The sequence below is a fragment of the Saccostrea cucullata genome, unplaced genomic scaffold (genome assembly GCF_032062105.1).
Source record: "Saccostrea cucullata isolate Sc308-1 unplaced genomic scaffold, CSIRO_AGI_Scuc_v1 ctg1073, whole genome shotgun sequence".
Classification (NCBI taxonomy): domain Eukaryota; kingdom Metazoa; phylum Mollusca; class Bivalvia; order Ostreida; family Ostreidae; genus Saccostrea; species Saccostrea cuccullata.
The window spans coordinates 32,345-56,646 of NW_026926768.1; the positions used below are offsets into that span (position 1 = coordinate 32,345).

At 33.8% G+C, this 24,302-nt stretch overlaps 1 protein-coding gene across 2 annotated transcripts; it reads left to right on the forward strand.

Annotated features, from left to right (window-relative positions):
* On the forward strand, nucleotides 1–24,302 carry LOC134272610 (acyl-coenzyme A amino acid N-acyltransferase 1-like). Of its 2 annotated transcripts, none has more exons than XM_062754827.1 (8): nucleotides 1–265; nucleotides 671–934; nucleotides 1,147–1,316; nucleotides 6,477–6,593; nucleotides 9,808–9,890; nucleotides 19,147–19,231; nucleotides 20,100–20,301; nucleotides 23,696–24,302. In XM_062754827.1, exons 1-8 carry the CDS (start codon nucleotides 49–51, stop codon nucleotides 23,842–23,844), a joined length of 1,287 nt encoding a protein of 428 aa, XP_062610811.1. In that variant the 5' UTR covers nucleotides 1–48; the 3' UTR covers nucleotides 23,845–24,302. The 2 variants fall into 2 exon arrangements, with proteins under 2 accessions (XP_062610811.1, XP_062610810.1); XM_062754826.1 differs by having other exon boundaries at nucleotides 6,477–6,590; nucleotides 9,805–9,890.

Sequence of the window (24,302 nt, forward strand, 5' to 3'; positions counted from 1 at the left end):
GTGACAACAGTGCAGAGAATTAGTTGCTTTTCCACATCAACTCTCCTGATGAATGATGTCAAAATATCAGTAACTCCGTGTGAGGCATTAGTGGATGAACGCGTCCACATCAAGGTGGATGGTTTACCTAAGAATGGACCCATTACAATCAAGGCCTCTCTACAAGAGGGTAACAATAGATTTGCATCGTATGGGTGTTATACAGCAACAGAACAGGGTCACCTGACAGTGGAGGATCAAGCTTCTGTACAGGGGACATATACAGGTCTGTGCTCATGATCACACTTATCTATCTACATCTAATTAGACATTGTTTATGCAATATCAAATAATTTAAAAAGTCATCAAATTTTACATATCAAGAGAATTTAGCAAGACTTGTGTAAAAGTTTCAATGTAAATTTCATGTGAAAAATTTTTTTAATGAAATTTCACATATCAAGAGCATTTAGTTAAGATTTGTGTGAAGATTTCTATGCAAATTTCGTATAAAAAGTTTTAATTTGAATTTCATATGAAACTCTTCTACATAGTGTCATTTGTCACACTGGCCTATTTTATTGTGTAAGTAAAATGTTCCAGAGGTAAGCTCTGCATGGGGACATTATGTTATAAAGGAAATAAAATTCAAAACAGTACCGTTCTTCCAAATTTGTTACATAAATTACAGGTTTGGAGCCCATGGGTTTATTTTGGAGTATGAAACCTGAACCCTCTTCCCGACAGAATATTCGATTTCTAAAAAAGGATGTGACTTCTCCCATTATTGTGACATTATCAGTGATTGAAGGTCACCACTCCTGGGAATCCTTGTTTGATCCACCCCCGAAGCCTCTAGCTACATTAGATGTATATAGATGGTACAAAGACAGGAATGTTAGAAGAGAGAGGGTTAGCAAGGGAAACATCAGGGGAGTTCTGTTTATCCCCCCTGGTAAGTTTCACTACAAAGCATTCTTTCTTTGTATATAAACTTTTATGTCATTACTTAGGTACTTTCACTATCACAATAAACCATTTTGATTTTTTTTAAATGTACAAGTAGGTGCAATCTGATTTTCAGTATTTGCAAGATGTCAGTGAAGTTAATTTTGGATTACTAAGTACACATATAAGGGTTAAAAGAGGGCGAATTTTCCTTTCCAGGACCAGGGCCATTTTGGGGGGTGATTGACATGTTTGGTACTGAAGGGGGACTTTTTGAGCACAGAGCAGCGTTGTTAGCCTCCCACGGTTACTGTGTGTTTGCTCTGCCTTTTTTTGCCTATGAAGATTTGCCAAAATTTTTGCCAGATGTGTCACTGGATTATCTCATAGTAAGAATTCATTGCATTTTCTTATTATAACCATTCACTGGACTACTGTAAATTATTTTTTATTCATGAGAAATTTATTTTTGCATAATTTTGTAAGTCTGTCTGAGAAATTTATTCCTTGTTTAAACATGTTAAATTTATTAAATGTATCAGATCCATGATATAATCGCGTATTAAAAGATTGAAGGTAATATGGAAACCATCTATCCTTCTGTATTCAATAATCCAGAAATGAAAAAAGAACTAAATAGATAAAAAGGGGTACATGATCAGTATGTACTGGTCCCTGCTGACAAAGTACAACAACATTGTGTTTGTTTGTAATTCACAGGATATAAATTGTTTTACAGAAGAACTTGGATTTAATTCTTCAAGTGGTAATCCTGTTTATAGCTGCAGAACTGTAGCTCTCCGAAAAATATTATATTGACAGACTGGAGAGCTAGAGTGCCACCCATTGAAAATACTGTATATTTATTGTGCACAAAAAAAGTTGCGCTTGGTTCAAGGTTAATTAATTCTTCCAAATTCTTACTTCAATTGCAAAAAAAAGCTAGATTTGAAAGAATTCCTTACTCCTCTATCAAGTACTCTTGCAGATTACATCTGTATGAGCGTTTTGGACCGAATTATCTTACAAAACCAAATGGCAGTATAAATAGGCGAATTTTTTTATGATCTCAATTCCAGGGCCAGGAGGGCTATAAACAATTATAAGGCATATTTTGTTGTGGAAACAGTGAAAGAATATGTTAGTAACACACGGTTAGTAATATTTTGAGATGACAGTCTTAAAAACATGGTGAAAATAAATCGAGAAACAGAACACTTTTGTGTGTGCAATAAATATCCAGTTTTTTCAAGGTGTGGCTCTGTAGCTCTACGGTCTGTCAATAATTATTTTTCCGGAGAGCTACAGTTATGCAGCTATGTTCAACCAAGCCTCTTTCTTTACTTCTCACTAAGATATAAAAGTAGTGAAGGAGAAACTTCAAGAGTACTGTGCAACATGTGTAGATTTTAAATTGTTAAAATCATGAACCCCAGGGGTAGGATGGGGCCACAACAGAGAATCGAAGGTGAACATTGAAAGAAATAGGGCTTTGGGTGTCTTTGGCCGAGAGCAAGAACTACAGCGTCGTGTCATAAGTATTCGTGGAAAATGGCGGTCGCGTTCAAAGAGTAATTGCCCTTCGTACAGAAAAATGAATGTTATGATGTTAATACTGAATGAAATTTAGTTTTGAGACGATCCCCGAAACCAGAATAAATTTCCGGATGTATGACGTATAAAAAATCGTCTGCTAGAGTAAATTGTTTTGTCATATTTGAGTGTAAACAAAGATGGGTCGAAAGTCTAAAGAATTGTCACCGGACAAGAAAGAAGTGATTGTAACATTAAAAAAAAGATGGATTAAAGATTAGTGAGATTGCAAGGATGTTGAAAGTGCCCGAATCTACATGCAGGTCTGTTGTCAGGACTTTTCATGTACGGGGTACATGTAGCCTGTTGAAGGCTAAGAGAACTGAAAAACTAAAAAAAAAAAACTCCTAAAAATCTATCCTGTCGTGGTGAAGCCAGGTTACTTCGGTTGGTGAAGCGAAGCAGAGGAAAGGTACTGAAAGATGTAACTTCCGAATTTAATGCTGGAAATTTTTCAAATCAAGTTAGTAAGAGGCCTGTACAACGGATTTTGCACAAAAATCAGATTTATCTCAGAGTTGTTAGGAAACGTATGGTAGTGAAAGAGGTCAAACGAAAAAAGATACTTACATGGTGCCTACAAAAACGGAGATTAATTGTAGACGAATACTGGAAAAAAATTATATTCAGTGACGAGTCCCAAATCGTACTTGGCCAAAATAATAGAGTCTACGTGTGGCGATCTGCTCATGAAGCCTATAGACCGGAATGCATGTTTGCAGAATGTAAACCCAAAAGTTTCTGTTATGATCTGGGGGTGTATTACCTGGAATGACCCTGGAACTCTGTGTAAGGTAAACGGCAATATAAATGCTGAGAAATACATTTCAAAATTAGATGAACAACTGTGGCCCGTAATTGCCCGACATTTTCCTGACAATTCCTACATATTCCAGGATGACAATGCCCCCTTGCATCGAGCCCGTATCGTAGAGAGATTTAAACATGAAAACAACATCCGTGGAATGATTTGGCCAGCCCAATCACCAGACATCAATATTATCGAAAATTGTTGGCATCGGGTGAAGAGGAGTTTACAAAATCGGGCCGGTGAAATATTTAACCCAGATCAGCTGTTTGAAGCTATTCTCGATACTGCGCAGAATCTCTCTGTAGACTACATTAAAAACCTTTATCAGTCCCTACCATGAAGAATTTTTGCTTGCATTCGGTCCAAAGGACACCTCACAAAGTACTAAAGGTATGTGCATTTTCTTATTATGTTGAAAACGGCAAGTTTATTATGCTAAGCGAGATAACTCTCAATTGGCGTCATTTTCCGCGAATACTTTTGGAACGACGCTGTATGTTCCCCTTTGTTCTCGAAACAAGAACAAAACATTTTTCTCTCAAATAACAAAAACAATGCAGAAGAACTTGTTCCTGGAAAATAAATTTTGCACCACCTCAGTTGCAGGAACTTGGAGAACAAAAATGTTGCATTTAAGTGCAGTGATTGGAATTAGAGGAATTTTGGAAGAAATTTGTGTAACTACATGTAACAAATTATGAATATATAGTTATTTATTAAAATATAATTTTTTATCGATAATATTTCTTCTTTGTCAATGGTATTTAATGACTAGAAATAATTAAATTATCGCCTATTTTGTATTAAATTTAAACAAGAGACCCAGGGGCTACAAGCCTACATCGCTCACCTGAATTAAATTTGGTCCTGTCATTATTTACAAGAATGTCCCCCTACTGTAACTATTGTGGCCCACCCTACCCCAGGGGTAAAGATTTGAACAATTAAACTTTATTCCAGGATGCATTCACACAAGGTGCAAGTCAACTTTTCTGTCCCAGTGGTTCTTGAGAAGATTTTTAATGACCCCACACTTTATTTGTCTTTTCTTGATTATTACTCTTGAAAAGGGGTTTGTACCTTTCTTTTAACAATTTTAACTCCTCTTAACCCAAGGATGTTTTGTACCAACTGGTTAAATTTGACTTTGTAAATTTTGAAAAGAATCTAAAAATGTGAAAATTTTACAGACAGACAATGGACAAGGGGTGATAAAAACATACTCGAGATTAAGGTTCATAAACCCTCTGCTCAAGCAAATGTTGCTTTTAGCTTAATAATATTTCAAAAGAAATATATTTTATAAGTAAAATAGAAACAATTATAGCATAGCTTGCGGGCCAAAATTTGAACAAAAGACACTTCAACTTGGAAATCTGTAAAGGAATAATAGACATTTATGTCATTAAGCGTTATCTCTCTTATCAGGGTATCGATGAACCTTAAAAGTAGCGGGTAATAATAATTCAATCAAAGTTAAAGTTCAAGGGATCGAGAATTAACACAATAAAATTGGTAAATTGTTTTCTGAGTGTTCATGATGATGATTTTTCGAAGAGATACAATTTTATTCAATAAAAATTTAAACGTAATGACTTGTGTATCAAAATTGATAGTTTAAATGCATAAAATTGATAAAGGAAGGGATTTTAAAAGTTTACTTTTTTAGAAAATTATTTGGGACCCTTCGTTCATTTAAAAAACATGAAAGTACATAGTTTTACTAAATTTAAAGTGTCTTCTTAACTCTTTTCCCGACCTTATATTTTACATTCTCAACAAAACCTTTAACTTTTGGTCTATGGTCATTTTGGGCTGCTTATACGGCCGAAAATATTGGCACAGGATCATTAAACTAGTCTGAAATTGGTTTTCAATGAAAAAGTTCTTCCAAAAATACATTTTCTTAAATAAGACGCCATATTGCTTTGTTCTCATGATTTTTCTTGTTGTTAAATGCGTTTGTTCTTGAAAACAAGAAGAACAAGTTCCCGGAGGAGAGGATCTTGTTCATTCTTAGTAGTGTCGCCCAAAGACACCACTTTAAGATGTCGATACTTAAAAATTCCAAGGAACTTTTAGACAATTTGAAAGATTTTACCAAAATCAGTAGCTTAAAAACTTACGACTTTTCAACTTTATACACAACCATTCATTACGATAAATTAAAGTCCAGACGTTTGGAAATCATTGACAGCTGCTTTTTCAATAAAAATGGAAATCGTAAATTAACTTACCTTGTCATCGGTCATTTGCAAAACTATTTTGTTAAAAAACATTCGGATTGTACACACACGTACTCTGAAGTCGACATCAAAAAGATGCTTCAATTTGAGACTGATTGACAATATCTATGTTGTTTTTGGAGACCAGGTATTCCAACAATCTATCGGAATTCCCATGCGTACCATTTGTTATTAGCAGACCTATTTTTGCATTCATATGAAGCAGAGTCTGTGCAAAATCTTATCCTTGAAAAGAAGAAAACACTTGCCGTGGCCTTCAAATCGACACTTGGATATATCGACGATGTATTGTCAATTAACAATGGTAATTTCCATTCTTATGTCGATACGATACATCCTGGTGAGCTTGAGATAAAAGATACCACAGAGTCTGACACATCTGTTTCATATTTGGATATTTTACTTGAAAAGGACGTTAATGGTAATCTAACAACCAAGCTCTATGATAAACGTGATGACTTTCATCTTTCCATCGTCAGCTTCCCTTACTTATGCAGCAATATGTCTTCATCACCTGCATACGGAGTTTATATATCTCATTTAATTCGATACACAAGAGCCTGCTCTACATATGAACAATTTATATAATGATAAAGGAAACATATACAGTCAAACTTTACTATTTTTAATTTAATTGGGCTAAGAAAACTTTAGAGATACCTGTTAAAATGGTAGGGGCTTCCAATATATCGTGATGTACTGATATTGAAGTTTGAGATATTGATGTTTGACCATATTTATTTTGTTGAAGTTATTAGTTTTATTGAAGTTGAGTTCCATTTCTGATAAAAAAAAACCCCAAATTTTAACCTATATATTGTTTTTTTCTGAATGTATACATGTACATACATGCATATACATGTCAGTCAGTTTTTTTTTTCAAATTTCCTATCTTAAAGGAATGTGTGGAGTGGTTTGCTGGGATACCAGGAGTTAGGCATGATGGGATAGGTATAATCGGAATTTCTAAGGGAGGCATGTATGCCATGGAGCTCTGTAGACATGTTCCACAGGTTAGTAATTTGTTGGTAGATTTAAATATGTCTACATTCGTGTTTTCTTTTTATTCCTCTTCAAAAAAGAGAAGTCACCTGCCTGACACAGTGGTAATAGCGTTCGCTCTTAAGGTTTCGTCAAAGGTCAACATGTCCAAAAATTTATTTTTACCATAGCCCCAAAACTATGTGAGGTATAAAGTTAAAACTTTTAGAGTTTATAAAATTTTCATTGATTAGAAAGTATCACTTGATATAAAAAATACTTGGAAAAAATGTTTATTGAGAAAAATTCTTCTAAAAATGCATATATTTTCAAAAAGTACACCTCATTAATTCCGTGCTCATAGTGAAAACCACCATTGCAGAAACAAAATATGTTTATCAATGAAGGGCAAGTTGGACTTGGATAGCCTCTGGAAAGTTGTTTTCCCTGTTTAATTTGTCCAAATGTCAAGACTTGAAAGTGAAAGTGGCAGATTCTATAGGGGTCTTGTCTTGATACATGTCATGCTTTTGATAACAGCCTTTCAAAGACCTTTCACGTCCAACTTGCCCTTCTATGATAAACATATATTATTTCTGCAATGATGGTTTTCACAAAAAGGACAGAATTAAGCAGGTGCATTTTTCTTTAAATATGCACATATTTTCTGATACAATTTTTCTAAAAAATATCTTTTTTAAAATATTTGTTATCAAGTGATACTTTCTATTAATCATTGATATATTTATAAACTGTAAACGTTTTGACTTTATACCACACATAGTTTTGGAGCTATTGTAAAAATAATTTTTTAGACATGTTAATCTTTGACGAAACCTTAAGTCATGGAGTAAGGAGTTGATCCTTATGTTGTTGTGTGTTTGAATTCCACTGTTAGTAGTGGATACTACAGGAGCCCCTCAGATGAAATTATTACCTAACCTACTATATAAAATGTAATTAATAGGCATTTTGAACTGTTTCACAGTTTATTTTATGTTTTTGCGTGATCATGAAACAGTCTAACTGTTGACGGGGTCACAGAATGAACTGTTGCCTGTTTAAGCGTCATCGTGATATTCAAGCGTTTTGATGATCACGACATCACTATTTACCTGCTATATAATTAATAAAATTGAAATAAAACACACAAACAATCAATCAATCAACTTATTAAGTATTACCTTAAATTATTAAATATTAATTTAATCTTTATATTATGTGTTCAGCTAATTACAAGTATGAGAATAAACATTTGTTAAAACTCTTTATTGTTTGTTTATGTGTTTTTATTCCAATTTGATTAATTATATAGTACGTTAGGTAATAAAACACTTATTCAATGACTACTTGGTGAAACAAACCGTTTGACTGTTTACCTCGTTGTCATTGAATCAGTGTTTACTGTTTAAACTGAGGTTCATTATCGCAGTAGATGCGCATGCTGGTACAAAAAAAAAACAACCTTCTCTTCTCAGTGGCCCTGAGATTCTATTCTACGAGGGGCTATCAAAAAGTTCGTGGACTAGCGCCCTAGAATTAAAACCGCTTTAGGTACATCAATGAATTTTAAAATATTTAGTTATCATCATTTTTTTCTATCTGTAGAGTAAACCACAAATCATAAAAATTAATTTTATTTTTTAGTAAATTAATAAAGTTTTCGTGAGCAATGGTGTGTTCCGGCGGCGCAACCTCGAAAACGATGTTTTTCCGACCTAAGTGCAACTAAGATAAACTATTTTGATATGAACAAATTCCGTTAATTCAGGTTCGTGTTGGGGCACCATTGATCCATAAAATATGGAATTTTTACCTCATTCTGGAAGTTCTATGAAATTTTATTGTAAATTTCACATGGAGTCTCCAAACAAATATTGCCTTGAAAATGACGTCAAAAGGGGGAGGGATTTTATTTTCCAACTTTCTATGAAGTTTTGCCCCTGAAAAAACTGGTATACACCTAGGAAATGTTTAAACTGACTACGGAGAATCAATGTGCATCCAGATTTTTTGTTTTTTAATGCTTAAATAAATTCAGAGAGAAAAGGAAAGCAAATTAATGTCGATTTGTAGTCAAGGTTTGAAAAAATCTATCACGTCAAATAATGACGTTGATCATGTGTTTTAGCTTTATTGAACTCCAAAAAATAAATATGCTGGCACAATCAAGCAAGGATCTCTCCCAATGTATAAATCCATTTGCAATAATATATGCATTGAAAGCTGCTGTCCATGACATTGTAAAGTCATAAAAACAAGACGGGTTGAAGTCCTTACTCAGTTCTAGGGAATCTCATTAAAATAAGTGTACGAGGAAGAAGAAGCGGATATTGAAAAATAATGACGTTGTCGGACGGCTTGAAACTAAACGACGACGGCACCGGGTAATCATATAATGTTGTTTTTATTTTATAATAATTTGCGAAATAATGAATGTATCAAGCTAAATTTTTCAACATTTTTTTTATTTATTCTCGTTTTATGTTCCTTATAAATTTTGCAAGCATAGTGCTAATTCTATAGCCTCAGTCCACGAACTTTTTGATAACCCCTCGTAATTAAGAGCAAACTTATGTCAGCATGCAAGCAAAGAGTTCATTTGTAAAAAAAAAAATTTCATATCTGTGAAGATGTAATTCTATATGTGATATTATGAATTATATCTATTTCCAATGTTAATTACCTAAAAAGAAATCTTGTGAAGGTTTTCAGTTGGATAAAGTACTGCGAACGATAGTATGTTCTCCCGCCTACCTCCAAGTCAATTTTCAAAAGTTAACATATTTGAATGATTTTCAACATTTTTATAGATATTTATGTGGACTTTTTTAAAACGTACTTATTTGGGACTGTTACAACAAAATGGGATAACTCTATAATTTTGGTATCAAGGGAAAACTGAAAATATTTTTAAAACACCTCAATAAATAAATTAAGAGCTGGAATGAATGATAATTTACTATCTAGCACTGGAATTCAAATGATTAATCAATTACCATTGAACTGTTCTGTGTATCAAACAAAGATTTTATGGCCAAATTGCCATTTGATTAATATTGAATTTAATTGGTGCCAAACGTAGGCGGAAATCAAGAGTTAGAGTTCGTAGTTCTTTGTTACACCATGACTTTAATTACAACAGAATACAGTCATAAATTTGGGTACATTGCCATTATTTATATACGCACACCATATCTGTATGTAATCATTTTTAAAATCAATTTTGGTTGTTGTTTTCCTCAGATCAAAGCTGTAGTTCTAGTGAATGGAGTAACATTTTATTCTGATGCTCCTCTGAAGTTCAGCAAAGGAGACATAAAAAACTATAGGTAAGTCAAAGACATTTCTTTTTAGAGAAGCGAGTAACATACAACAATTTATACCACACTTTCAAAGAAGATGGGGGGATAAGGCGGACAAAGTGCCTATAGGGCGACAGGTAAGAAGTGAAAAAATTAATCTAAATTATATCAAAATTTTATTTGATATTTATGGAACGCCAACACTGCCTTATAGCATACAACTATGCATTTATTATGTCAATTTATCATTACGTGATGTGAACATATCTTTACGTTATGTCAATTTTTTATGAGATTATGTAAAAATATCTTTACATCATGTCAATGCTGCATTACATGAAGTAAATACATCCTTTCATTATGTCAGCACTTCATAACTTGAAGTCCAAAATTCATTATGTGAAGCGATAATGTGTTCACATTGTGTTAAAACTTTATTACGTGAAATGAATGTTTCTTTACATAATTTCATTTCTTTAATATGAGAGGTCAAAATTGCATTACGTCAAGTGAATTGTGTTTTATAATTAAACTTATCATTACATGAAGTCAAAAATCCATTCCTTTTCGAGAGTGTATATTTTTATTATATCAAAGCATTATTACTTGATATGGGTTTATCTTTATTTTACGGCGAGAGCATCATGATGCGAGGTGAACACATCTTACCTTTATGTCAGTGCTTTATTACGTGGTGTAAAAAGTGTATGGTATTATGTGAACATATCTTTATATTATATCAACACTTTATCACATTATGTCAAAACTCAATTCCGTGATGTGGATATATAATTACGTTATGTCAACTCTTTCTTATGTGATCTTACAATATCTTTATATTGTGTGAACTCTTTATCATGTTGATTCCAAAAGTGCATTATCTGATGTAAAAACATATTTACATTATCTCAAAGCTGTATATCTGGTATAAAATGAATGTTGACGACCGTGTTTTTATGACTGGTAAGAGGGGGGGGGGGGGGGGGTCCTGATTGATACGGAAGAATTAGAGGCACAAAATATCAACCCCCCTCTTTTCCCAAACATAACTTTACAATAGAAAATGTAATGTTCATTGAAAGTACAGCCCCCACCCCCACTTTTTGTTGAAGTATAGTCCACTGAGGGTAATGTAGTATATCTGACAAAAAAATTAGGACTGATCGAAGTTGGACCCCCCTCCCCGAAATAGGATTTTCGGGCTTGGAGTAGACATTTTTTTTTTTTTTGGCTTCTCAAGTTTTTTTTTTTGGGGCGAATATTTTTTTTCTGGCTAACCCCCCCCCCCCTCCTTTCGAAAAAGATGATACGTCACGCACTGGAATTAGTAATTTTTTCAACTATTCCAGGGCCAGAATTCTATTACAAAAAATCTACCAATCCCTCATCTAAATCAATTGAATATGCCTTAGTAAGCATGCATGAACACATATCAGTAGCGGATATGAGAATCTTGAACCAAAAAACATTGTCCAAGCCTGAAGGGGGACGGTTTATGGTTGGAGACCAAGGGGGAAAGCAGAGAAGCTCTCAGGCTTTATAGTTTTATAAAAAAAAGTTTTCAACTTAATTCAGCTTAACTTAATGTGAAACTAATGCAATGTCCTACAAAGTAAAACCAATAAATTTATTAATTTTTTGTACATGTAGATTTTGGTCACTAAAGATAGTAGGGCGGGATTTCCCCCTCCCCCAACCCACCAGTGCACGTGTGTTATACGATGTGTTTACACTTTAAAAAAAAAAAAGGAAAGTTCAAGACTGATAAAAAAAAATTATGACAATGTTCTTAGTAAGATCAGAAGTTTAAGACTTTTATCCAAAAAAAAAAAAACAAAAACAAATAAACAAACAACAATTCAAAATAAAAAGAAAAAAAATTGCTGCAAGACTCATAATATTTAATTTATTTAATTATCAGATTAAAGTAAACGCCATTGAATTTCGACGTGACTTTAATTCACAGTCGCAGTGTTAAGGCTTTGCACGTTTCAAGATTGTCAATCCTTTGTCGCTTAAAATTTTTATTTAAAGATGCCATTCCCAAATCGCTGAGATTTCTTCTACGGCAATTTTCTCTCCCGCCAATTTGAGTGCTCTCGGAACGCGGAAAATACAATCGGAATTCCTCGGATGACTCGTACCTCGCACATAACGTTTGAATGGAGCGTAGCGGAGTCAGCCGAGGATTGCCGATTGCGGAAAATACGGTATGCTCATATAAAGGCCGAGGATACCCGTGTTCGCATAACGTAATAGTGAATCGACATAATGTAGTAGTGTGAGTTAATATCATAAAGAATTGACATAATGTAATGATAGGTTAACACAATGTAATTGTTGTTTAATTATATGTCATGAACAGTAAACATAACGAAATGCAAAAATGTGTAAATGTCATAAAGTGTTGACATAATGTAAAGGAAGGTTTACACGATGCAATAGTAGTGTGGGATAATATCATAAAGAATCGACACAATATAATGGAAGGTTGACACAATGCAGTAGTAGAGTGGGTTAATGTCATAAAGAGTTGACATAATATAATGGAAGGTTGACACAACGCAATAGTAGTGTGAGTAAATGTCATAAAGAGTTGACATAATGTAATGGAAGGTTGACACAATAAAATAATAGTGGGAGTAAATGTCATAAAGAGTTGACATAATGAAACCGAAGGTTGACACAATGTAATAGTAGTGTGAGTAACTGTCATATGGAGTTGACATTATGTATAGGAAAGTTCACACAATGCAATAGTAGTGTGAGCAAATGTCATAAAGAGTTGACATAATGTAAAGGAAAGTTCACACAATGCTATAGTAGTATGAGTTAATATCATGTAGAGTTGACATAATGTAATAGAAGGTTAACACAATGTAATAGTTGTGTGAGTAACTGTCATATGGAGTTGACATAATGTAATTGAAGGTTGACGCAGTGCAATTGTTGTGTTCTGCTATAAGGCAGTGACGGCGTTCCATAGATATTTCATCTTATATTAAAGTATATAATGTAAAATCTCTACAATTTACAAATTTTTTACATAAACTGAAAATATTTTTCAATGAAAAAGCATACACACACTAAAAAGAACAAAAACGATCATTTTCTCGTACTTTGACATTATTTTTCAAAATGAGTGGGTCTTCGCTCCATTTTTTTGTAAGATAATCCAAAGTTTTCAATAAAATATACATTTTTGATTTACAAAAAACATGGAGCGAAACACTTTACCTTAAAAGTACACTTTTATGACAAAACAATCGCATCTTTCTGAGAAATACTTGAACTCCATTAAAGCTGACATGAACTCTTAAAAAAGCCATCATTTTTCATCTTTGTACGACTTACTACATTCCTGTACGCCTTTGTCCGCCATATTTCTTCGATTCCGCCATATTTAATTGAAAATTTTTGGTCACCTGTACCTGCTATATATAGCCTTGTACGATTGCTTCACTTGAGTGATTTTCTAGCCTGACTGTCGACATGTACACATCTCCGATAACAAAGGTTTTAGAAGTCAAAAAACTGACCAAATACATGTTTGAAAAGTAAAAATTCAACAAAAAATAGAACTATACCGAGAATGAAATTATTTTTGAATGCATTTGCTGCAATATAGAAAATAAACTAACACGGAATACATACATGTACATCAAACACCCATGCAGGCCGAGAAAACGCGTCAAACGCAGTGATAAAAACATTTACCTGACTACTGCTATCGTTACAGGGATGTGCACATGTCGAAAGAATTATCCTATTTTACTTTTATTGAAAAATGCATCTCAGAAGTCATGTAATCCATTGCTAACTCAACAGTAAAAGATGCTTGGACACACGTGGCCCATGCCGATCATTTTATTTGGTCAGGGAAAATATCAAAGGTTGAAAGCTCGGTGGGGTTGAATGAAAAAAAAATGCAAGTAATTTTTTCAAAAATAAACATTACTCTTGTCTGTACATGTTGTAAATAAAATTTACGATTAAGTACATGGTTTAACTTCATCAAATTCATTTAAAAAAAGCAGGCATTATTACGAATCTTTCACCTTTTGAAGATATTTTCCCGTGATATGAGGGCGGGGGGGGGGGGGGGGGTGTAATAAAACATGCATAACACTCTCATAAAAATGATAAAAGAAAAACGTCTGAAACAGATTGGATTTCTTTATGATCAATTATTATCAAATGAATATTGTGTATTGGCTTTATTAGACCTAATATAATTTGATTTAAAGTTATTTATAATTTTATGCACTATGAAAGAAAAAGTGAGCACGTTCACATACCCCTCGCCAAAAGTCGAAGTAGTGCTGAAGTTACCAGAAAAAAATAAAGGAATCGTAATTTCCTTGTAATATGCACATCTATACACATTGTGTCCTAAATATCTGCAAAGTTTGACGAAATTGTGTGCAGCGGTTTATGAGGAGTTGCGCTGACAAACTTTTCACCTCTATATTCAAGATATGGCCAAAATCTAAATGTAAAAGTGCGGAAATTCCCGAAAAATAAAGAATTCAGAATTTCCTGGTGATGTGCAAATCTACACACACATTGTCTCCTATAAATATCTGCAAAGTTCGACAAAACTCTGTACAGTGGTTTATGAGAAGTTGCGCTGACCAAAAAAAAAAAAAAAAAAAAAGACTGACTGACGGGTCAAAAACATTATACCTCACGCTGGGGTAAAATAAACGAGTTTGATTCTTTGGTACAATGATAATGAAAATAGAATTTAATGTGAATTAAATTTCTAGACATAAATAAGTAATGATTATTAGAAAAAGCATATAGGAAGAGAGAGTAAACTCATCGTGAGAATTCCACATTCTACCTAAAACTAGTTTTTTAAAAAATCTCTTGTCTGTGTCCAAGTTCGACACATACGTTTGAGAGGGTATTCGAGAAAGTTCCCAATGTTCCCATTCCTGTGATTTATATTTCACGTTTATTATATCCCCCGCCTGAAAAGTGGGAGGTAATCGTTATGTCCGTTCGTCTGTCTGTTACGCTTTGGGGTACCCATCTCTTATCCGCAAATCCTCTTACACCACTTAGAGAAATTTAATGAAACTTTCAAAGAATCTTAAGTTTATTACAGATTACCATTATGCACCTCCTATTTTACTTTTTGATCTGACACGTATGGGTTTAGCGAAATATGGACTTTGTCATTATAACCATATGGGAGGCAGGGGGTATCATTTAGTGAGTTCATTGCTCATAATACATGTACGTCTAGTTTCTCTTTCAATATGGGCGTTTGGGTTAATTTCCTGTCCAAAGTAAAATTATTATTCAATTTATGAAGTTTCGACATCCCGCCTGAAAAAAATCCTTGATCTGTCCTAAGGCATAATAAATGGTACAGCACAAAGTGCGTAGGATTTTATACCTATCATTGCCCCAACTGGTGGTTACAGAGAGAGAGAGAGAGAGAGAGAGAGAGAGAGAGAGAGAGAGAGAGAGAGAGTTCAATATACAAAAGAATAAATAATAATTATCCGTATTCAACCAGTGTCAAGTATCCCTACCCTAGCTTTTTAAATTATCTCCCAAATTCACCTACAGAAATTATTTATATATATAAAAAAAATACCTAGACTATCAGGCAGGGATACTGAAATCTCGAAATAAATACTTCCTGTAACAACATAATTATAAAACAGTTGCATTCCTCAAAATGCACATACTTTGAGGTTGGAGTGACACATTCCAAAAAAAAATTTCAAAATTGAATTCCTGAAATGTCTGTCTTCCATGAATATTTTAATAACGGTCATGTCAATTATTTCTTCCCCCCTCCTCGCCTAAAAAAATCAAATGCCTAAATGTCAATCTGAACAGGGGATGGCCATTCTCCGTGTGTGTATGTGTTAAAGAATGTATAGATGTACACATAAAAATTTGTATTCTGGTTAATTGCTTTTAAGATTTGAAGTAAATTATAGCCGTATATCAAATTACTTTGTTTAGATTTGAGATTAGTACTAAAATAATCAGTTATAATTGACAAATGAATTTTGCGACGCAAACCAACTGCAGACTATATACAGGACTTTGTCTAGAATGTATATTAGAACTACATGTAGATAAACAATTCACAATTATAGCTTATGAACATCAGTTATAATACCCCCCCCCCCTTTCAGCCGCGCAAATACCAAATAACTTCTCTTTCCACTTTTGATATTTTTCCTGACCAAAATCTGATCAGCACGGACTAAGTGTATCGTCGTGCTAGTGTGTACGGAGTAATGACAGTGTGTTTACTATTGAGCTTTTATGGAGTTTATTTCTTTTTTGTGATGCATATTTCAATAAATGGAATTCAGGGTGTATTTCACTTGACTTGTGCACATCTTCGAACCGATGCAGTAACCTTATTACCAGGTATGGGTACGTTTACAGCGTTCGAGGCGTTTTCTCGATATGCATCAAATCAATTGCATAGGACCTGCAAATCACAGACGTTGGTTGTTTTGTTCCATTCAAATGATACAATTTCAAAATGTGTTTGCAAATTTTACTGCTTTTCATTTCAAGTTTATTCTGCATAAATTGGCGCACTGTAAAAATACGTACTCATGCATCTAAATTTCTCTTCCAAACTTGCATTTTTTTCTTTTGATTCAAATCAATATTCATTCAAAAAATATGATTATTATGTTGTTTATTTTGTTTTTGAAATGTCTTGATCACCTCATGTGTTCTCATATGCTTTACCATCGGAGATGTGCACAAGTCGATACCCAATCCAAAAAATCATTCAAGTGTAACGAGCGCATTGGGGTATACATCGTTACAATGAGACAAGGTATCTGAAAGAAATATGGCGAAATACAGCTATAGTTGGTATGAAACAAGTCGTACATAGATGAAAATGTTGCGTATTTAAGAATTCATGTCAGCTTTAAGCCAAGGGTCATACACTGTATCACAAACATGATTTAAATGCCCGAAGTCTTCATGAGCCATGTAGCACAGTGGTTAGAGCGTTGGTCTCAAAGCTGTTATAGACTATGACACTTTGGATTTTATTGCTAGGGTTCGAATCCCACGAATACCATCTAATATTTTTATAAAAGATTGATTGATTGATTGTATACTTTTTAACGTCCCTCTCCAGAATATTTCACTGATATGGAGACGTCACCATTGCCGGTGAAGGGCTGCAAATTTAGGCCTATGCTCGGCACTTACGGCCTTTGAGCAGGGAGGGATCTTTATCGTGCCACACCTGCTGTGACACGGGGCCTCGGTTTATACGGTCTCATCCGAAGGACCGCCCCATTTAGTCGCCTTTTACGACAAGCAAGGGGGTACTGAGGACCTATTCTAACCCGGATCCCCACGGGGCTTTTATAAAAGAAAAAAATACGAGATTTTTGTTTCTCTCAGAAAAGTTTTTTTTCTCTCAAAATTTCAAAAATGAGAAGTTAATTTAAATACTCAATTCACATATTGAATATGATTTCTTGATATCCCCCATCTTCTTTAAAAACTCCCCTTTCTTCATGGTAAGAAAAAGGTAAACGCTATTTCAACTCTACTGGAAGAATAATTTTAAACATTTAAAGAAATCACAGAAAAAACAGAACTGTATGTTTTATAGTGGAAAAGGAGGATTTATTTCGGAAAGCAGTGTTGATTTGCAAAAAAACGTAACAGTAATGATAGCATCCTGAACAATGTTATATCCTTGACAAAATGATTTCTTTTGACATTATGCCATATTACGGCATGGGTTTTCCATCTGTCAATCTATCGTTCTGTTCAACTGTCATTTTATTTATTGTGTCCAGGTAATATACACTGTATTTCACATCGTGAGAAAATCAAAAATTGTTCCTTAGTTGGAGGTGTGTCATAATCCAAAAAAAAGGTCATCTTGACCTTGATTTGAAAGAACTACACACTCTAACTCTCGATTCCCGTCTACGTTTTACAATCATTTTTGTTGTTTTTGTCTATTAACATTTTTCCCCCTCGTGAAACACAAAAACTTTGATATGAATTTGTGAAATGAGTCCAAATTACTCGTAAAAAGGAATTTTTGTTTCAAGGGTGCGGTGGGGGGTGTTAGAAGTTTTAAAAATATTTTCCGTTGATTTCTATAGTTTTACCAACATTTTAGAGTTATCTCTCGTTGGTTTTGCAAATAAGTGTATTATGAAAATCCATATAAATACCAATATATATGTAAGGCTCGAAAGTCCGATAGTGACGCAAAGTCCGATGGTCTCGCCAAACCCGGATGGTCTGCGCCAAACCCCGATTGCTCGCTGTTTTTACGGACACCAAAGTCTGATGATCACGCCAAACTACGATGGCTCGTTTCCTATGAGACACATTGCGCTTAAGTGTGATGGTCTGATATGCCTAAGTCCTTGGTGAGGAGGAACAATCAATGTTTCTGACATCACAATAGTCCAACGTCATGCCATTGTCCTGCATTCAAAATCCATTGAATGAGTATTCATCTCGTATACAATTTTACTGATTTCGCTTATTGTTTTCACCCACTAGAGACATTAATTAAGGTTAGTCCTCGCACACCACTCGACTGATAAGGTTTAGTCCGTGAACACTATTGGATTGATAATGTGTTTGTTCGAACCCACCCGAGAGATTTAGGGTTAGCATGATTTGGAGTAGTCCAGCACTCACCCAAGATATTTAGGTTATAGTTACTGAGTATTAAGCATTTTTCGACTGAACAGGCTTAGTCTCGCACCTATATCCAAAAGATATGGGTTAATCTTTGCATTTAATATTTATTTGTGTTTATTGTAAACAATCAGGCCTTAGCATGGCGCAGCACCTTTTGCACAGCAAAACTATGACGTCATAAACGTTAATTGTTTTCTGCACCATTGGACTTTGGCGTGTCAAACCTTCAGGTTTTGGTGCAGACCATCGGACTTTGGAGTCCCATCGCACTTTGGAATCCTACACATACATTAAAAATCATTCGAATATCTTTACTTTTGAAAATTGACTTGGAGGTAGGCAGGAGAACGATATTTCTGTTCGCAGTTCTTTATGGCTGTTTATACATATACATAGCTAACTTGCATTTTGACAGGCATATCATGTACTCTAGCAGTGAATTGTATATACGTTTTTTCCCATTGAATCACCTGTGTTAGCAACTCATACAAAGAAACCATCTTTAATATGACCTTAATGAATTTTCTGATACGCATGATCATTTTTGTGAAATCTGATGAATGATGTCATTGTTCACTTGTTTTTTTTTTCCTTGCAGATCTCGATTAGATCAAGTGAGGGTAACGCCAGAAGGAGCAGACGTTGCAAATTGTTATCAACCTACAGATGAATTCTTCATCAAAGTAAGTACATGTCCTTAATACCACAGGCAAGTATATTTTAAAGAAACTACATGTATACATGTAACAACAGTACAACTATAAACAACTGAAAGTACTGTAAAACACGCTTATAACGAATTACCTGAGACAGGTGATTCTGATTTGTTATAAGAGTTAGTTTGTTACAACTGTGTTCGCTATAATCAGGTTTTACTGTATATGAAGGGATAGAGGGAAAGAAAGGTAGAGATATTAAGTTCACAATCTTAAGAAAATAATTTACATAATATTATCCCTTTAGATTTATTTTTAATGTGATAATTAATGCTTCTGTATTTAGAAATTCTTTTTATGTTACCTTCCTATTGTTTAGCAAAATTAAAAATAAATTTTATGAAGGTTGTTTTTGTCTTTAAGTTAATGTTCTTGGACGTTATTTTTTTTTTCTTTGCATTATGATAATTTTAAAGTGTAAAGAATGAAAATAATGTTTTGATGTTTTATTAGACTGTAGCAATGTTAATAAATCAAAATACACAATAAATGAAACTGAGCGGCAGATGGGCTTTTTTAGATTAAGCTCTAACACATCCAGTTGAGAAATATATGATGTAATACAATTTTTTCTTATAATTAATGTGTAAACCACAGAAGATGTATGTACATCAAACATTATAAGGAATGGCAAAATCTTTGAGATCTTTGTATTAAGATTGGGATGATTTTTGTTTGCATTCTATACTGTGTATGATAATTTAACTATTTGATAGGTGTACGTGTATCATGCTGTGGAGACTTTGCTTATCCGTGAATTCTCAATATCCTTGTTCGTATTAAACAAGTTTTACTGTAAAATGCTCAGATAAACATTTTCTACGTAATTCTGTAGGGATGGGAGAGTGAGGCGACATTTCTGATCATTTCCGGAAAGGACGATAGATGTCTCAATTACTCCGTAGTTGAACATTTTATGAAACTTGTTCCAACGGAACATAAACATCGGTTCCAGGTCATTGCTTACCCCAACACGGGCCACCTCCTTGAGCCACCTTATTCGCCTCACTGCAGGCACTCCTATCATAAGGTGCTCCGTAAGTATTGATTGTTTATTCTGAGTCGGGGGTAATTTCAGACATAAATCTAGACAAAGCAGACCATAGAATTAGAACCAAAAGTGATATTTTCAGGATTTTTTTTCAGCAGATTAAATCTTATTAAAGTGGATTTTAGACTTTTTAGCTGACCTGAGCCGAAGGCTCAATGAGCTTTTCTGATCAAAAGAAAGTGGACACACTAGATAGGCAGTCGGCAGGAATCATTGACACGAAACAGTTCAGATTTAAATGTCCAAGCACCATGTTGTTTATATGTCATACAATGAACCTACATGTAGATACTTCATGGAAATGGATTTCTGTCTTATGTTTATCTATTTGTGAATTTTTTTTCAATGAAAAGTTGTCATGAAAGATAAATTATCTATGCTGGATATATTTAATAAAATATAATAGAAGTCTAACACTAAAAAAAAATTTCTGCTCATTTTTCAAATGCACTGAAAATATTGTATGTAACAGAGCGATTGAGGTTGCTAGTTTTTTTTTTTATTTTCTTTTAATATATTCAATATTTTTTCATCAAGTATAACTTTGTTGTTACAAATTCATGTATGTTTATTTCTATTTGGGAACGCTAGCACTATATAAAAGAAAAAACGTGAACGCATTAAAAAATAAAACAATGTAAATTTATTTTTTAAAAAGTACTTTGCAACTTTATTCAAGGAGTATTTTTTTCTACAAAATCAAAATTTTCAAACAAAAAGAAAACAAAATTGAAAAATCACTGTATTCGAACCTAAAATGCTGCTACGATATAGCTCGAATCGCAGCGACAAACCAATGTAGCTACCAGGGCACGGTTAAAATACACTGATAACGCATTTAAAATTCATGGAGAAAAGACCCAGAAACAACAATATTATGAAGAACTGCTATTAAAGAGTCGATTTTTGCATTATTTCATTCGTAAGGCTAATATATTCAGGTCCATATTCAAATAAAATCAGACATATTCAACCGAATATTTGCCCATTTTACATTTACCTACTACACAGTCAATGCCTAGGATTTGCAAAAAAATGTATAAATCAATGACATTTTTAAATTCTTTTTTATGAGCCACAATTCCTGCCGAATCGCCATCTAAAGCTTCCACTTTCTTTGTCCGTTTTCTGTCGTTGTTGTCGGAACCGGCCTCATGCAGTATAACATTTTCACATTTTCACCTTCTCAAGAACCACTGGGCCAATTTCAACCAAACTTGCCACAAAGTATCCTTGGGTGAAGGGGAGTTTGTTTACATAAATGGCCATTCTCACTTCCAAGGGGAGATAATTACGAATTAGCGAAAAATTAATGGAATCTTTTTTAAAATCTTCTGAAGAACCACTGGGCCAGGAATAATGAAACTCATGTGGAATTATCCTCAGGTAGTGTAGATTCAAGTTTGTTGAAAATATGACCCCCAGGGACGGGAAGGGCCACAATGGACGATCAAAGTTTAACATAGATATATAGGATTTTTTTTTTAAATCTTCTCAAGAACATCAAAGCCATGGTTGGTCAAATTTATGTGAAAGCATCAAAGGTAGTGTATACTTAGTTCAAGTTTATTCAAATCATGACCCTTTGGGGTAGGATGGAGCAAGGTAAATAAAACAATAAAAGTTTAATGTAGGAGTATATAGGAACAATCTTCAAATATCTTCTCATCAAGAACACCAAAACCATGATTGTTCATATTTATGTGAAAGCATCCACATGTAGTGTATACATGTAGTGTATGTTCAAGTTTGTTCCAAATAATGACCCTATGGGTAGAGTGGAGTCACAATGGGCGGTCAAAGTTTAACGTAGGAGTATATGGGAATAATCGTGTTCTCAATAACAGCAAAGCCATGGTTTGTCATTTTATTTGGAAGCATCCTCAGATAGTGTAGATTCAAGTTTGTTCAAATTGTACCCCTTCCTCCTCACCCCCTCTGTCTTATAGGTGTAGGTCAAGACCACTCAAAATAATTTATAAGATCTATAATAAGTACGTTTTAAGTTTTTGATGGTGATGTTTACTTTTGAATAGATAAAAATGAGAAGAAATGAGACAGGTTTACAAATAGTGAGTAGACCTTATAGTGCTTAGAACTTATGTGTAGTCTGCATACCACAAGAGGGCAAGTTCAGATATTTTTTAAAAAATCAACTTTAAGATAATATGTTACTGAGCACTAAATCAATCATTTTGCTGATCATTTTGCTGATCCCTAATTATCCTATTTCTCCTTCACATATCGGCTTATTTCAGCAGAAACAGTTTATCATTGAGTCTTATGCTGAGTGACGTTTTTCATACTAATTGTTAGGCCATCATTTACACACTGAATTGTCGACATATTTTTCTGTTATTTCCTAAACATAACAATGAGAACCTAGCGGGTTTGACCATCTGGCAGGAGATGCTCACTCCTCCATGACACCTGATCCCATCTCTAATGTTTTAGAGGTCCATGTTTGCTCCGATTTTGTAATGTTTAATGGACTTTAGAGCTTAGTTACTGTTTATCTCCACATCTTTCCTTTTATTTTGTATCCTATGTACATGTATGTCTTCATGTGGTCTTGAGGGCCCTTGTTTCCAGATATCATATCATATTATATGATTGAAAAATGCCTATCTTTCTGATTTGCTGAGATCCAACTATATGGAAGAAATACTACGTTGTGTTAACCCGCACGGGACGTTCCAGGTGAATACAAGGATTTATTTCCTCTACATTGATCTAAAAAAGGATCGGGAAATTACAAATTGATACAAATTGCTATTTAAAGTACCATGACTTTCTATTTAAACTACTATGACTTTTTTTTCATATGAACAAACCATAAGCGAATAGATGTATATATTTTCGGGTGAGGGTGGTTAGAGGGAATATAGCTAGGGGATCCCCCCCCCCCCCGACACACACTTTTTTACTGAAACAATACACTTTTTTCGGCTTTCAGTTTTCCCTGAAAATACTACTTCCTTTTAAAATCCTATAAAAAAAAGACTGACATATCTTTTTTTAATGGCAACTAATATAGATAAAAACATTTCAAACTGATACGGTTGGTAAGGTTTATTTATATTTTAATTCTGCTTTTCTCTTGTATTTGGCTAGGACTTAATAAACTAATTAAATGCAAACAAGTAATGAGCTGTTTCATTTTATCAGTGAGTCATATGATAAAACAGTTACTGCTGTTTTTTCAATCAATACAATGATTTAGCCATCTTTGAAGTACAATATTCACCTCGCCCTTCGGGCTCAGTGAATACCAAGTATTATACTCCTCAGATGGCTAAAACAGCAAGAATTGAATAGTATTATTAACATTCAATGTTTATTAACATGTGTGTCATAATGTTTTAATGATTGTTTTTCAGAATCTGATGCTCTCTGGGGAGGAGAAACAAAAGCTCACAGTTACGCTCAGGAGGATTCATGGAGGAGGATCCTAGAATTCTTCTCAAACCAACTTCAATCTAATAAACAAATGTCTGGCAGCCATTTAAACACAACCAGTAAATTATAACAAATAAACAAACGCCTGTCTGCAACTAAAACACAGTCAGTAAATTATAACAAATAAACAAACGTCTGGCAACCATTTAAACACAACCTGTAAATTATAACAAATAAACAAACGCCTGTCAGCAACTAAAACACAGTCAGTAAATTATAACAAACTAATGTCTGGCAACCATTTAAACACAACCAGTAAATTATAACAAATAAACAAACGTCCGGCAACCATTTAAACACAACCAGTAAATTATATCAAATAAAGAATTGTCTGGCAACCAATTAATAAAAAACAAATAAAAAAATATCTAGCAACCATTTTAAGTTTTAAACAAAACAACTACAATGTAGTTAATTATAACAAATACTAGTAAAGAAATGTCTGACAACCACTTAATTATAACAAAATGAATAAATGTCAGGCAACCAATTCAATACAATCAATAAATTGTAACAAACAACTACAAA